Source organism: Hippocampus bargibanti, linkage group LG11 (genome assembly GCF_051943395.1).
Source record: "Hippocampus bargibanti isolate YZ-2025 linkage group LG11, ASM5194339v1, whole genome shotgun sequence".
NCBI classification, from domain to species: Eukaryota; Metazoa; Chordata; class Actinopteri; order Syngnathiformes; family Syngnathidae; genus Hippocampus; species Hippocampus bargibanti.
Window position 1 is genome coordinate 13,004,822 of NC_142744.1, and position 17,069 is coordinate 13,021,890.

General features: G+C 39.4%; 1 protein-coding gene and 1 long non-coding RNA gene across 2 annotated transcripts in view; one reads left to right on the forward strand and one right to left on the reverse strand.

The window, feature by feature from the left end:
• The first annotated feature begins 2,107 nt into the window (after positions 1-2,107).
• The window catches only part of LOC148891661 (neuropilin-1a-like), a 46,886-nt gene continuing 31,924 nt past the window's right edge, over positions 2,108-17,069 (forward strand). The window contains exons 1-3 of the mRNA XM_089007563.1: positions 2,108-2,871; positions 3,041-3,215; positions 13,843-14,024. Coding sequence (XP_088863689.1) covers positions 2,769-2,871; positions 3,041-3,215; positions 13,843-14,024 — 460 coding nt within the window. The 5' untranslated portion in view covers positions 2,108-2,768. The remainder of the gene's footprint in view (positions 2,872-3,040; positions 3,216-13,842; positions 14,025-17,069) is intronic.
• LOC148891662 (uncharacterized) lies at positions 2,832-4,745 on the reverse strand. The gene is made up of 4 exons (XR_016116380.1): positions 4,587-4,745; positions 3,266-3,534; positions 3,116-3,195; positions 2,832-2,968 (listed from the first exon to the last, which is right to left on the reverse strand). It is a non-coding gene; the product is annotated as an uncharacterized LOC148891662 (long non-coding RNA).

A 17,069-nucleotide genomic window follows, 5' to 3' on the forward strand; every position in this document is an offset into this window, starting at 1 on the left:
CGTAGGATTTTCAGTGTTTGGAAAATTAATTAAATTAATGAATATTAATGCATTCACTTAGTTAGCTATTTTTGTGTGTGTATAAAAGATATATATATATATATATATATATATGTATTTATATATATATATATATAACAGATATATCCGATATCGTCTCGTTATATCGATATCGGATATATCAGTCATCTCGTTATATCGATATCGGATATATCGATAGTCCCGGTTATATCGATACTATTTCTATGCACGCACAGAGAAAATTACATGCAAACAGGGTCGGATATATCGATAGTCCCGGTTATATCGATATTTTTTCGGACTCCCTTGAATATCGATATAACGAGACTTTACTGTATATATATATATATATATATATATAAAGTATATAGATATATATATATATATATATATATATACAGTAAAGTCTCGTTATATCGATATTCAAGGGAGTCCGAAAAATATCGATATAACCGGGACTATCGATATATCCGACCCTGCGCGCATGTAATTTTCTCCGTGCGTGCATAGAAATAGTATCGTAATAAGCGGGACTATCTATATGACCGATATCAATATAACGATACTTTACTGTATATATATATATATATATATATATATTTATATATATGACGGGTGTCACAACAGTGACTGTCTTCATCTCCACGATGCTGCCGTATTAATGAAGACGAGACGCGTGGATGTGTATTTTTATTTCTTTTATTTCTGCAACACAGTATGGCAGAAGGGATGGGTGAAGTCGCATGGGTTTCGTCTTGTGATTAACCTGAATCTCCTCGAGATTGTTCTCAAATGCAAAACATTGTAGATAACAAAACAGAATTAACGTGTGATCGTATGGTGGTTATTTACAGAAAAAGAGAATACAACACAAGTTCACTGTTATTTACAAGATGTCCCTGAACGCATCATGGGCGGAGACTCGGCAGAACACGCGGTGCGCTTGTAATGGCTGGCGCACAGTTCAACCCGCCACGGACACTCACGGGCAAATGAAACACGACACAAGAAACTAAATATTGTTCAATAAAAACGAAATGAAACAATTATTACCTGCAACACAGTATGGCAGAAGGGATGGGTGAAGTCGCATGGGTTTCGTCTTGTGATTAACTGCGCAATAGAAAAGCACATGTGCTCCAAAGTTCCACTCGACAAAACGTGAAGTAAATAATGACACAAAAAGTAATCTGGACTCGAAATGAATAAGGGAACTAATTAGATAACACTAGACAGTACAAAAGGGGAAACAAAATAAGATATTGTCATGAAAATGCACGTTAATCAAGACCAACAGCAAATTGCGACTCACCCTGAATCTCCTCGAGATTGTTCTGGAAACTATGGGCGGGACATAGTGCCACACTGTGCGCCGTTGCGTCACTTCCTTCATAATTTAATAATCTAAGCGCACAACTCCGTTACATATATATATATATATATATATATATATATATATATATATATATATATATATATATATATATATATATATATATATATATATATATATATATATATATATAGTCAATGGCAGAAACGCATGTACACACACTTTTTGGGGGTGATGTCCTGTAAGGTTTTTAAACTTAAAATGTATCTCAAGGCTCAGTAAAGGGTGGGCAAAACGTTTTTTTAGAATATCAAACAAAATCTTGGTGGGGATTTGGTTGGGGCTTCACAGATGTCTGTGGTGGTTATTGCCCCGTTTTCCATGTCGCCACAAAGTTTTCACGACCCACCGGAAAATAAAGGCAATTAGGCAACCGCAATGTAATTTTTTTCTAGGGGTGCGGCTTTCACCCAGGGAGAAATACTTCGTTTTACGGTAGATGTGGCTCACAATAATTTGTATTTTATCGTATTTATTAATACTAGAAATTCGTCAGAGTTGTTTATTGTTCTGAAACGGAATGCATACAATTTAAGTCACTATGAGAGATCATGGGACAGTCCACCTTCAAAATGAAGTTCTAATGTCACCTTGAGTCGGCCACCTGTCCACTGACGATTCAAAACCGGAAATAACTTGTTAGGTTACAAAGGCAATATACAGCGGATAATTTTCACTGTTTAATCACGATTGGTTGTGTTTGTGTGACTGACAGAGCATTCTTAGAAGTGTTTACTTTGTGATGAAAGAAACACTGAAATTGTACACGTTGTGCAAAAATAGTGCGAATTGAACAAAGTGAAGGAAAGGGAGACATATTGTTTGCAAAACTGGTGGTGGATATTTCTCAGGGTGTTCCGTCGCATGTACGAGCCTCGCTCTCGTTCATTGGTGGCCGCCTCGCAGCTGGATTTGTGGGAGTGGAAATTCCACAGTTTGCCCCCGACATCGACGCTGTGACGGATGGAGAGGGGGGCGGAGAAAAGGCTCCGGAGAGAGGAGGCGAGTGAGCGGGCGATACTGTCTGCCTGAGCGAGCTGACGAGAGGGTCGAATCGTCCCGGTCACTGCTCCAGATTTCCGACACCCGGTTCTGGAGGAGGGTTCCCCGCTCACCGATGCTCCTCTGCGGGTGGCTACCTGCGTACCTGTCGCTTGGACCTTGCAGACTTCCTCCTTTTATTCTTCCAGTTTTTGGATTATTCACCTCCCAGGACATGTCAAGTTGAGGATGGACGTCTTACTTTGAGATCATTTCCTCTGTTTTTATTTTTTTTTAATTATTATTATTATTATTATTATTACTTTGTGGGCGACAACTGACAAGTATTTAGGGGGAGAATTTCTTGGTCAGGATGTTGCAGCGGAGCAGAAGGACGCGGGGTGGACCGCTTTGGGTTCTCCTTCTCCGTTTCCTTCTCACCCAAATCGCCCTGGCGGCTGCTCTCACCCAGACCGGTGCGTTCCCGAGCGGGTTCCAGTCCATGCATGTCACCGAGTCAAACGCGTAGTCCAATTCTGTTTCAAAGTGGCACTTCGGAGGAGGCGCCCGTTTCTGTCATTGTCATACATTTTGGTTTTATGTAAAACGTCAAATATGGGCATTTACTGTGACATTTCTCTCCAGACAAGTGCGGCGGAGCCATTGACATCCACTCCCCGGGATACCTGACCTCCCCGGGCTATCCTGGCGCTTACCCACCCTCGCAGCAGTGCGCCTGGGTCATCACGGCACCCGAGCCGGGTCAGAAAATTCTTATCAACTTCAACCCGCATTTCGACCTGGAAGACCGAGACTGCAAGTAAGATTTCGCGCCTGTACGCGTGTCCACGCTCGCGCGGACACACTTACAGTACTTTCACAGTTTTGATACCACGGGTTGCTCTGCCACCCATTGGTTGCTGAGCCTTACTGCAGCTGTCACAAGTCGGTGCAGGGTGAGTCTCGATGATGAGTGGGGGTGCAGGGGTGAGTGGGGTGAGTGGGGGTGCACATCTGCAGAAGGAAATGAGGTTCTGAGGATTCTGTGCTTCCTGCTTGATTGTAGTGGATAACAATGTCTTTGCCTCTTTGGTGGAAATTGAGAGGAGAACGTTTCTCTCGAAGATCAACATTCAACCCTGAAAACAAAAAGTATCATACTGATTGAAGACATTCAGCTGGATTCGTCATGTCCTGTGTCTCGAAGCGATCTGTATGTAGAATTGTGACTGTCTTATCTAGGTAGATGAGTGTTTGAAAATGGTATGCAACCTCCAAGCTCAATTCAGGTTGTAGAACAGAACAAATAACGGAGGCGTCACTCTTCTCGAACACCATATGAAGAGCCCATTTGTCACTCTTCTGGAACGCTAATAGTTGTTGAGGACTCTGTTTATATGATGGCAAGAAATAAGGCAGAGAGAGCTAAAGTAATAAATGGCATTGCATGGCCGCACAAAACATTTGCAGTGCGGCGAAATGTCTACTCGAGGGGGAAAAAGCGAGATTGTTTTGTGATAATGAAACAACGCATTTTAACGGCATAGCTCTCCTAAATGCAAACACTTTTGGAAACAACACTGGGGAAACCGCTTGTGCACAGTCTACATGAGGAAAAAAGGGAATGTTATGCAGAGATGATTTAAAACGTCATGAAACTTGGTGGTCTCTGCGGAATAACAAGTGGTGTAGCATCTTGGAACATCAACACAAAATTGTGAAGTGACTAAACACCATTGTGTATTCAGAAAAAAAAATCTATTTGAGGGAAATTGGCAGAAGCTCTAATTTGTAGAAAGGCCAGGAGCTCATAATGGCATCTAACAGCAAAGTTAAGACTAAGTTCATCTGAGAGCTGTTGAGCAGCCTCCTTTGGTTCTGTCTTTGTCATTCTCAATAGAATTCCAATGAATCAGCAGTTTTCTCTTAGCAGAATTAACATCCATTAAAAATGAAAACCAATGCAGTCTGATTCATCAGATTGGAGGTGTTATGGCATAGTCGCACTGTTGCTCACTGCGTCACCCACGCACACTCATTGGATTATTACAAAATATGAGAGGGGGGAGAAGAAAAAAAAACAAATAAGTACAAATCGTCCACGGTGCTAATGCTTATGAGTCCCGCGGGTCTGCAACACGATCCGATAGTAGTGAAGGGGAGACCATCTGTGTGGCTGTGATTTACTCACCAGGCCTTTATGGAGCCCTTTAAAGAAGACAGAAGAGCCGCCGTCAAAAAAACAAGAGCCCCTTCTTTATGGACACGCTCACACATATGTACACATACACACATTCACAGTTCATAAAGAAAGGGCTCTTGTTTTTTTGATGTCATCTTCTCTGTGTGTGTCTGGGGTCAGCGTGAAGGCACGTGAAGGGGAGGGGGTAAAGGTATGTTTGATCATCACAACAGAATAAACAAGACTTGCTTTTGGCTTTGGTGGAAAAAATGTGTCTGATCTCATATATTGGGACAATACTGTAGTTTGGACAAAGTTTCTGAGACACCAGAAAAGACAATGTGAACAACATTATTGCGAGACATGGACAAATTGAAGAAAATGTGGGGCTTGGGTAAGAGTATTGGTACACCTAAGAGAAGTAAACTAAGGGACTCTCCTTGAACTTCTGATGGATGAAAATCTGTTTATCAATACTTTTGTCCTCTGAGAGTCATAGGTAGCATGTGCTTCTTCTCAATAATTTCAGAATTCCAACTCGCCTTTAGTGTATGTAATTTGCTATTCAAGTCAAATGTATGATTGTTACAGCCCACCCAAAAACTCAGTGTTTTGTTGTTTGAGGCGGCCTTCATCATGATTACATTGTTGTGTGTTTGTGTTGGATGATGAAGCCAGTCTGTAGCTCGAAGCTCTCTGACTTGGCAGCACTGCCGTTGTTTTTGGGAGGGCGTCAAACGTTGCAACTATGTCGCAGAGAAGCGGGGCAAAGACAAGATGAGGAGAATCTTGCTCGCTATGTTGCCTTCAAAGTCAGTCAAAAATTTTTTGGCAAAAGTCACTCATTGTTCCCACTGTCATTAAATGTTTAATTCTTCTAGTTTTCAAGCTACAATTATATTCACATCTATTAACTAGCAATTGTGTATCTTTTCTCTTTTAAGCACTCGATCTATCCTTGTGTTGCCCTCAGGAAAACTTCAAATGAAAAATTTCCTCACACAACAACCGTGTGATTGTCCCAAATGTCATTCATTCATTTATTCATTCATCTTCTGATCCGCTTATCCTCACTAGGGTTGCGGGGGTTGCTGGAGCATATCCAAGCCATCTTCGGGTGGTAGGCGGGGGATACCCTGAACCGGTTTCCAAACAACTGCAGGGCACCCCACATGAAATCACTTGTTTTAAAGTCTTGTGTAGCTTTCTTGATATCCATCCAAATTTAAATACTTGTCAATATAGTGTTGCCTTCAGCGCCACTCCGGTAATCTTACTTGGTCACCCACCATCTCAGCAAATGCTACAAATGACCTGAAATGTTTAATTAAATTGAATGCAAATGTGTTTTTGTTTTCAGGGACAGGCATGGAATCAATGAAGCTTGCTAGCCAGATAACTAACGAGATAGCTCGCTAGATAGACAGATAACTCGCTCGATCGACAGATAGCTTGCTAGATTGACAGATAGCTTGCTAGATAGACAGATAGATAGCTAGCTAGACAGATAGCTCGCTAGCTAGACAGACAGCCAGCTAATCAGCCAGATAGCTACCTATCTGAGATATTTTGCATCACTGAAGGCCTATGTTGGAAGTGGCCTTCTCGACGTGATTAAAGTATTTTGCTTCACCTTTTGTAATAAGCAAAACAAGTCAACGCCAAAAGCGAACAGACGGCGGCGGTCACACTTTGGTCTCATCGCACATCTGAAATAGCGTCGCCGCCAAAGTGCCAATCCTCGCAGAGCAGCAAGGGAAGAAAAAAGTGCATGTGCACATTCGGGTACATGCGTCGGTGGAGGGATAATTCCGGATGTCTTTTTATTTTTCTATTTGATTGAGCCACAACGGGTAGGCAACATCAATCCCAACATAGATTCCAACAAGTGCTTAAAGGACAGTGGATTGATTATTCTCTGATATCAAACTCAGCGTGACTGTAAAACATCTTGGTAATCTCCTACCTCACCAATCCACGTCTACTTTTCAAGGCTTTTCAAACAGGTATTTTTTCTTTTGTGGCCTCCACCAAGCCACTTTCTATTCCTTAAACTCAACTTCCTATTCCTCTTCACGTGCACTTGTCATGCCTTCAGGATATCCTGCTGCAGTAAAAGAACATTGCCACACATGTAATTGATAAAAGTTCCCCCTCATAAAAGACTGAATATTCTAAGGTAAACAACAAATTATTAATTGAAACAAATGGATTATTATATGGACTCTCATGTAGGCAGTCACAATCACGCTCAGTTAAGTCAAAATATATTTTCTTCTTTACAAACAAATCTAATGTATGAAAACACCTTCAAAGCATAATTTAATCAATCCAAATCAAAAATTGACAGTTGATCGTAAGTTTATGAAAAAAAGTAATGATGGCTTACATTATAAATTCAGAACGTGAAAGGTCAACAGAATCAATTCGTCCATTCAGTTTCATTGCTTCTAGTTGGCTCTAAACATACATTTAGAATAAAAATACTGTATGTTGGTTTTGTCTTGTGAGTCCTGATTTACTCTTAAGCATAAATATGCCGTGTACAGTGTACACTGCTGCGGCAGCAAATTCAGTGCGGTCATGAGACTCTTATTCTCTTATCGGGCCATCAAGATTTCAAGTCTTGACTTCTTTATCGTCAGTCATTTTAGCAATACGTTTGACATCTGGTGCAATGAAACAAAGTAACGTACAGTGGCACCTCAATTTAAGAAATTAATTGGCTCTGGGAGAAAATTTCTCACTAGAAAATTTTGTAGAGATCCTTTTTCCATATAGATGCCCTAATTCGTTCCAAGACAGTCCAAAATTCAAACAGAAATGTTTTCTAAAGCATGAAAAATGCATCAAAATATGTAACAGATACATGTTACAGTTAGATTACTGCAAAATGAATGTGAGAGTGCATAATTTCCTGAAACCTGGAGCTAGAAGTACGAGGTCATGCTGTAGTTTTACCTTCCCTATCTTGTCTGTGTAAGCTCTCAGTCGGACAAGACTGTTCCACCAATGAAAAAGTTTCTTCAGCCATCATCTGTACTTCTTTGAAACAGAAGTACATATGATGTACAGTTGACGGCTGAAGAGACGTTTTCATCGCCTTCCCTATCTTGACATTTTTTTGTAACATGAAACCATATTTTCCTGTTGAGATGTTTCGTAACGATAACATTTTGTATGAAGAGACATTTGTGAGTTGAGATACCACTGTAATCAAAATAACATTTCAATTTCCAGTTCAAAATTTAATAAATGGCGACCATAGTTCTGTCATGACATTGTGACAGCAATGAAGAAAGATCAGTTTGCTTCTATGCACTGTTCGAATGTAGTGATTTATTTCAAAAAGAAAACACTTTTCATCCTCTGATGAATCCTTTTCTTTTTTGTTGTTGTTTGGTTTTGTCTTTGCAGCCCACTACAAAATGGCGTGACAGTACCTCTCCTCTGCCTATTGATTGGGGATATCTGGCATAAATATGTGCTGCGTACTGTTGTGACAGCCATTGCAGTCCAATCATGAGACTCTTATTCTGTTATCAGGCCATCAAGGGCATACAGTAACTCTTGATTTGTCTCAAATAAGCATGACGGCAAGGAATATACCAAAATGGTGGTGAACAAGTGAGATGGACAATCAAGTCTTGTTGTTGCTTCCCAAGGAGAAGAATGTGTCATGTCTGTCTGCTAGGAACGCCTCAGGGGCCAACTTCTGTCGGGAAACGGACATACACACGGAACACACACTTATGCACAGACTCTTCCATCGGAAATAGTTGAATCTGTATCACATTGTCAACATCACAAAACATTCAATGTGTATCTTCTAAAGCAGGGGTGTCAAAGTCATTTTTTGCCGCGGGCCACATTGTAGTTATGGTTTCCTCTCGAGGGCCGTTATGAATTTGGGGGACCCATTAGAATGTTTAAATCCCTTCAAATATTACATATAGAGCACACAGCAAATTAATGAATAACTCATTTTCAAATCTAAAGTCAAGAATAATGACTTTTATTGTGGTTGACATCTAAAAATATGAAATTTTGGCCCAGATTTTAGCAATCATCATGGAATTTAACAAGTTTGATTTGCTTTCGCGGGCCGAAAAAATGATGTGGTGGGCCGGATTTGGCCCGCGGGCCTTGACTTTGACACCTGTGCTGTAAAATGAAATATGTGTACATTTAAAGAGGTTATTGAATTAAAAAAAATCAAGTACATAAAACAAGGCATCTTCCCACATTGAAAATGAAAGGGAATGTTGTTTTTTGTAAAACTAAAAAAAAAAAAAATTGTCATGTGTTATTCAAGAAGAAAAATAGCTCACAATAGTATTGCACTTCAGTGGACTTTGTGCTGCTCCTTCTGGTGTGCAACCATTGCCTATCTGAAGGAAGTATAATACAAGGCACAAAAAACGGTATTGGCAAGATGCAGGAATATCTGGTTTTCTGTGACTCAAGAATATATGCCTGTGAATATTGTTACTGAATCTGTCTGCAAACATGTATTGCACCACCTTTTGTTCTGAAATATACTATGGTAATGCTATTTGTTACTCTATTTTGTTTTCTATTTTGTTTTGCTTAGTTTGACGGTAAACTCCAAATCAAATAGGATTTTTTTTGGGGTGGGAGTCATGGGGGCCAATAGGTTAATTGTTCATTGTCTGCTAAACTGAAGCTGAGATTAAGTCAGTTGTGTTCACTGCCTGGCTGCAACGCTCATATCTCTAGTGTGTGCCGACAAGTCAAAGCAAAAAAAAAGGTCTGAAAGATGGTTCATATCTCAAAACTTGTAAATTGGGTGACATGCATCTCAAGGCATAACTGTATATGGATTCAGGTGAATACAACTTGCTTTGTGTGAGTGAGTTTAGCGTCCATTTTGTATGGCACATGTTGCGGGGGCCCTGTTTATTGTGGGTATCGGATGGAGATGCTCCAGACTTGACACAATGAAGTGGGAGTGATACACTGTTTATTGCTTTGCCCTCCTTGGAGGGCAGCTGATGACTGAGTGTTGTATTACAACGAACCCTTTTTTTCTTTGCCTTTCTTGGCTTTCATCAGTATGAAGCAACTCGATTCAATTGAAATGTAATAAGACATTATATGCCTTATTCATCTTTTTTTTCTCATTCAAGTCCAAAGAATTAATGACAAATGCCCAATGTGATTTCTGAGAAACAAAATGCACCTTTCAACTTGGCACTAATGCTTACTTTTTAGTATTGAATATTTCAATGTGAGGCTGAGTGGTTGAATGAAGACTGGGGCGTCTGGGTGCTGCTGCTTACCCGCAGAAAAAAACAGTTATTATCCTATGACTCTAAAGTGTCTTTGAGAGTTTTGAAAGGCGCCTATAGATGTAATTTATAAAGTGTCCTTGAGAGTTTTGAAAGGTGCTTATAAATGAAATGTATTATTATTATTATTATTATTATTATTATTATTATTATTATTATTATTGTTTTTTTTTTTTGTGTGTGTATTTACTTTTGGAACATTTTCCACCATACCCCTCCCCCTAGTAAGAATTATTTGAACAGAATATTAGCATACATGTTAAGATTTTCATACTCACGACTCTGTGGTGCGTGTTAAAATAATGTGAGCACTACAAAAGTGTAAATTAGAAGTAAATAACACACAAAATGCTTTGATTGTTTATTTATACATTCAATTAGTATAAAAGTGTATTTTGTTTATTTCATTTTCTTTTGTTTCACCTTACAAATGATCTGTCTGTATTGTGTCAATAGTTTCCTTATAAAGTGAGTATTGTTAGTATCGTGGTCAAAATCGGTGGTGTCCCGACCAAATCGTGAGACTTAACATTGATGTAGTAGGTACAATGTACATGAAAATGTCCATCCTTCCGTCCATTTTCCACTCTCTAGTGTGGAGGGTCAATTAGAGACTCTACTAGATCACATCAGGCTAAGGGTCATGCTGTGCTCCTTAATGTCTTTGTGATTGAGTTTGGACTTCCACGTTGTGTTTTTACATTACCTGCTAAATGTCATATTTTCCTTTTATCAATCGCATCGTGGGGCGTAGAAGCGACCTGTCCAACACAATCGTACAGCAAAAATGCATTAAAATAATTTGCGCCTGCATGCAAGTGTGTGTTGTTAGGTTGATGCGTCAATGCCGTACTCTTAATGATTGAATGTTTTATGTCAGCGCTTCCAGACATGGGTTGCCTGAGTTGTGTATTCTGCACTTTTATTGCATAGATCAGCTGGAAATGGACTGAGAGCATCATGAGAGAGAAGAAGGGTCGAAGGGAGCACACGCGTGTGTGTGCTTGAGAGAGAGCAAATGAGGTGGATTTATTTATTTATTTCCCAGTGATCACGGGGAAGATGAGAGATGGAGAAAGATGGACGGTGCACGTGTCGTGATGGCAGGTGGCGACGTAGTGCTCTCACGCACACACACACACACACACACACACACACACACACACACACACACACACACACACACACACACACACACGCACACACACACACATGCTTACTTGCCATCTGCGGCGTCCCTTCGATTGTATATAACAAGATCTTGTTGCCTGACTGTAAAATTTAATGAATTATTTTATCTCATAACTAACGTCAGTTGTAATCATGAGTCATTTTGCATTTTTATCTCAGGAAATTAATTCCAGAGAATGATGTGGCATCGCATTTCGATGAAGTAGAATCATATTGTATTGTTATTGGAGGAAATGATGTAATTGAAGCGTGTTGTGGTCGGAGTGTTGTAATCGTATCACAATTAATTTCCCTGGAATTACATTAAATTATTCTGGATTTTAATGTGAGGCATTTGTGTTGGATTTAAGGATGGAGAGAGCAATTATTTTAATCGTCAAACAATCTGTCCAATTTTTTCATTCATATTTCAATTGGATAAAAACAAAAAAAACGGATAATGGCCATCTGTTTCTTCACGAACTATCCTGATACATTATTTCAAACTGTCAGTGCAGGAAAAAAAAATACATCATTGCTTTCCAAAGTAAAAGGAAGATGTTTGACAATGTCTTATTTTGGCACGAAAAACGCACACATAATAATTCCGCTTTTGTGGAGGATAACATCAATCTGAAAATATTTACAGTTACATTTTGATGGTTTGGACAATTAGAAATGAAACAACGTATCAAAACAATGAATTGATAATGAAAAGATATTCGATTTGTATTCAACTATTTCATTAATTGTTGCACACTAGCTGTCATTTATCTTAAATGGAGTGGATTGTCTCAAAGAAAAAAAAGATAAGTAAATTGGAGTAAATTGTCTTGCTTGTTCTGTAGCAACCAAGGGACATATGTATTCTTGTGCCGGTCCCAAGCCCGGATAAATACAGAGGGTTGTGTCAGGAAGGGCATCCGACGTCAAAGCTTGGCCAAAACAAATGTGGATCAAACCTCTGAAGAAGGAGCACACTGATTTGCTGTGGCAACCCCTTAAAGGGAAAAGCCGAAAGGAAAAGAAGAAGAGGGAGTAAATGGTCTTGATTCTTCATTGAATTGAGTCAAATTGTATTGCGCTGCCATGAAGAGAAAGGTTCTTCACATACTCATTGGAGTGGATCATTAAAAATTATGTCAGCGTTTGAGACGGATATCACGCAGAATATGGATATACGTGTATTTCGATAGTTTACTCACCAATCCGAGTCACATTGCCATCTAAAGGTCTGGCATGTGCATTACAACAGTTCCCTCTTTTTTTGTAAACCTTTACCAATAATTCCAGTGAAAGTGGATCAGTGTGACCCACGGCGTTAAGTGTGAATTTTGTAGTAATGCCTTCCAGATACACGCCTGCTAAGAAGTTTGTCTCTCTTAAAGGACAACCGACGTCTCCGGACAAGTTGTGTCCATAATTTGTAAAATGGCTTCAAATGACTTATACTGAGCATATTTTACAAAGACTCCACCGCATATAGCTGTATTTTACGTTTTAAGACTCGCGCTGAATATTCAGGAAGTCTTGTTTTTGAGTTGGTGACGAGTCCGTACGTGACGTCACTGAAGGAATGCCCCTGACCAAAAAAAAGACACATTGTAGCAGTCCTTCCATCACGTCAATGTATTTTGCTGTATTTGTTTGGTCTGAAAACCTCGTGTTGCACCAAAAAGCCACCAGAAGAGGGCGACCAAGCTCCATGGAAGGAATTTATCAGCCTTTGGAAACGGGCTGATTAATTCCTCACAGGAGCTTGGACACCATTTTCTGTCTCTTTTTTGGTGATCCATTTCCCATCCATTTAAAGAATCCATTTAAAGAATTTATTCCGTGCCTCAAAATGGCCCGGAATAAATTCTTTAATCGATTGCAAACGTATGCTTTCTTCTTCAGAACTATTTGAATCATATTCATAGCTGGTTGTGTAACAAGAAAGCATATTCTCCGAATCTGAAGCCATTGTTTTGATTCACCAGCAATGCAAGATGTCTTGGCGTGACGTCATGAACTGGGGGCGGGACTTTCTGAAAATACCCAATTCGCAGCTCAATTTTTTTGCAGATTTTAGACACTTTAAGTCATTTTTATTGGTGTTTTGCATTTGAATAAAAATATCATCCTGAGTGTTTTGGGTATTTTAGATGCTATAAAATGTTTTTCTGATGTCAGTTAGGAAACAAAAAAGTGATGTCGGTTGTCCTTTAATTGTACTTTTAAGGTCCAATCTGTCATTTCCCGATTTGCCTCACACCACTCAACACGTCTACTCGCCAATCTGCTGCTCATCCACGAACAAAGTATCCCTTTGTTGTCTCGTAAAAACGTCCGTTGTTCCCTGTGACTTTGGGGGATGTCATATGATTTCCTTAGCCCGCTTTTCCTCCAGCGAAGGCTTCTTTTATTGCTATTAATGCATTTTGCATTGACTCAAAGAAGGGCACTTACTGTCTCCTTCAAGAATGTGGATCGTCATAAGACGACTAGGTTTGCCCAAAGGACTGACCAGATCTCAAAAGGTATGTTAGGACGTTTATAAGACTCATGCGATGGCACTGCAGAATTGTTTTTTGTGGTGTTTGGAATTAAACTCAAACCTTGCAATGGAGTTTTTTCAAATAATCTTGTGGTTCCAGGGAGTGTTTTTGAGGCAAATAAATCTGTGTTTTCGCATTATTTATTTATTTATTTATTTATTTATTTATGCATTTTGTATTTATTTATTGCTGTATTTATTTATTTTGTCGACCCACACTAATCTCCCAGCATGTCATCTCCAGGTACGACTACGTGGAGGTTTACAACGGTGAGGATGAACAGGCGCCCATGTTGGGCAAGTTCTGTGGCAAGATTGCACCCTCACCCATCATCTCCAGCGGCGAGCAGCTCCTCATCAAGTTCCTCTCGGACTATGAGACGCACGGAGCCGGATTCTCCGTACGCTACGAAGTCTTCAAAACAGGTGTGTGCCAGTGAGTGAGTGAATGACAAAAACATCTGTCACAAAGAAAGCTACATTATAGAAAACATATTAGATAAAATCTATCAAAAATTTTCATTCTATAGATCGATGGTGTCAAACTTTTGGCCGTGGGCCACATTGTATTTGCGGTTTCCTCTTTGGGGCTGTTATGAATTTGGGGAAGCCATTAGAATTTTTAATGCCCTCCACATAATACATCTAGAATGCACAACAAATTAATGAATAACTAGTTGTTGAAGTAAAAAATAATGACTCTTATTATGGTTTACATTTGTCAATTTGAAATTTTGGTTCGGACTTTAGTAAGTATCATGGCACTTGACATGCTTAATTTGCTTTTGCGGGCCGAATAAAATGATGTGGTTGGCCACATTTGGCCCCCGGGCCTCGTCTTTGACACTTGTGCTATAGATGAATCGGGATCACAGAAAACGTGAAAAACACTGTCATATAAAGCAGAGATATACAAAAGATAAACGATGAACCATAGAAAATATTTAAAAATAATATAGAAAGGATGAGGAAATGTCACGGTTTGGTGGTGATGGCGGTTGTGGTTTTATTTGAGAAATTGTATTAAAATAAAGTCAACAGTAACTAAATCTAAAACGTTAAAATCATTTGGACTGAAAAATACAGAGTATCAAAGGAAAAGCCAAGAGTAAAAGTCTGCTAAGATTAAACAAACACATGCACAGCATACAATTGCATACACAATGCACAATGCATACAATTACATACACAATGCACAATGCATACAATTGCATACACAATGCACAATGTATACAATTGCATACAATGACCCGACGACGAATGGTCGTGCCGGGAGTCCTTTTGACTGCCACTGATTGGAGCGACCAGCACCTGTGAGGCTGCAGGCAGGGCTGACAGCGCTACCCGTTGGTAGCCAATCCGAACGTGGCAGTCTGCCACTGATCGGGACGACCAGCACCTGTGCAGGTGCAGGCGGGGCCGACAACGCCACCCGTTGGTCGCCAACCAGATCGTGACAGGAATAATCACGCAAAAAGGAGAGACACTGAAGAAAACCGAAAAAAAGAAACAAACGGGAACAAACACAATAGACAAAAAGAAATAAGTTTAAAAGAACACATTGAAAACAGAATGAAATTCAGAAAACCGATGAAAGCAGACTGTAAAACAATTAAATATGTACAGATACAGTAAATAGAAAAAGACCCAGTCACATGATAGTAAACAGTTGGCACAGAAAAAAAACCGATGCAAAACCGGAATGTGGAATATCTCATAAACAGTAAACAAAACGTAAAAGAAAATTCAAGTACGGAAAAAGCAGTAACTCCAGTAATTTTGAGATCATCCATGCAACAATATGGAAAGCAACCCAAAACTTGGTGTGAAAATCAACCCGATGCAAAAACAAGAGGGAAAAAATGTGGAAAATGGCATGCGTGTGTAGTCAGTTTGTAAGTGAAAGTGATTAATGAGCTTGTGTGAATGTCAACATCTCCCGCTGCCTTTTCGACTCCTTGGCCTCCCTTGGGATCGATCCTGCGTTTACCAGGCTGTCACTCGCCAAATACCACTGACGTATATTTAACAACCGTTGAATGACCACAAATAGACATGAATGCTCAAATCTGATAAGAGATGACCTTTTTTGGATCGATCCCTGATGAGAAGTTGCCGGCGTGTGTTTGTAGCAGACAGGTGCTCAAAATACTTGGCCCGTTTAGCTAATGGTCCGTTTGTCCTTGAAGGCAGCAGGAATGACCTGATGATGAATGCAGCGGTGTTGAAGAGTGTATGCGCACTTATTTCACCTTTAAACACCCCAACCTTGTTGCCATGATTAATGATGTCTATCACTTTCTTTACCGTAAATGAGGAATGTGTGTCAAAAGGTTCAATCATAATAAAGCAACGTTATGGAAATATAGAAAAACATCAAAACCCTGATATGAAAAACGTATAAATAAATAATAAATACTATATATGCATGGCAGGATGATTTGACCACTCAAAAATTGTCCCCAGGTGTGAGTGTGAGAGCAAATGGTTATTTGTCTTTGTGTGCCCTGCGACTGGCTGGCAAACAATTCAGTGCGTCCCCCACCGAGTGCCCGAAGACGGCTGGGATAGGCTCCAGCACCCCTGCGACCCTAATGAGGAATAAGTGGTACAGATAATGAATGGATGGATGTATAAAAAATGTTTGAAACGAGCAACTTTGAAAAAAAATGTGAAAATAAACATTGTCCATATTTCCATTTAAATCACTTTTCAAATGGTCGTTTTGAGAAATATCACTTTAAAACCCAACTTATATATCCTAGCCTAGTTTTCAGCCTACTGTCGACATCATACTTAATCGATTCCACGGGAAAATTGTTGTTTCTGCACCATCAGTCACAGTTACATAACATAAATGGGTCAGGTCAAACTGACGGCAAGTGCATAGAAAGGAAATTGCTTTGTGGGTTCCGAATCCCGTCTTCACCCCGTACCTGCATGCTGAATTTACACCTTGGTGAGCTAGTACATAAAGATGTTTAAATTGAAGTCTTCTCCTCGGCGGGAAATAAATAAATAAATAATAAGCAGCACAGCATTTACTGAATTGATGCAAAAAATACTAATAATCTGATAATTTTTTTTCATCACAAATTATACCATTCCTGTATACATATTTGTGTTTTTAAGGTACAATCTCAAGCCTCAGTGTGTGCTCTTGAAAAAATATATAATACAGTAAAGTCTCGTTATATCGATATTCAAGGGAGTCCGAAAAAATATCGATATAACCGGGACTATCGATATATCCGACCCTGTTTGCATGTAATTTTCTCCGTGCGTGCATAGAAATAGTATCGATATAACCGGGACTATCGATATATCCGATATCGATATAACGAGACTTTACTGTATATATATCCACAGTATAAAAATAAATAAAAATAAATAAATAAATAAATAAATAAATAAAGGGGACAACAATGAATAAAGAAGCTAGATTGGTCAAGAAACACAGACCATCATAAA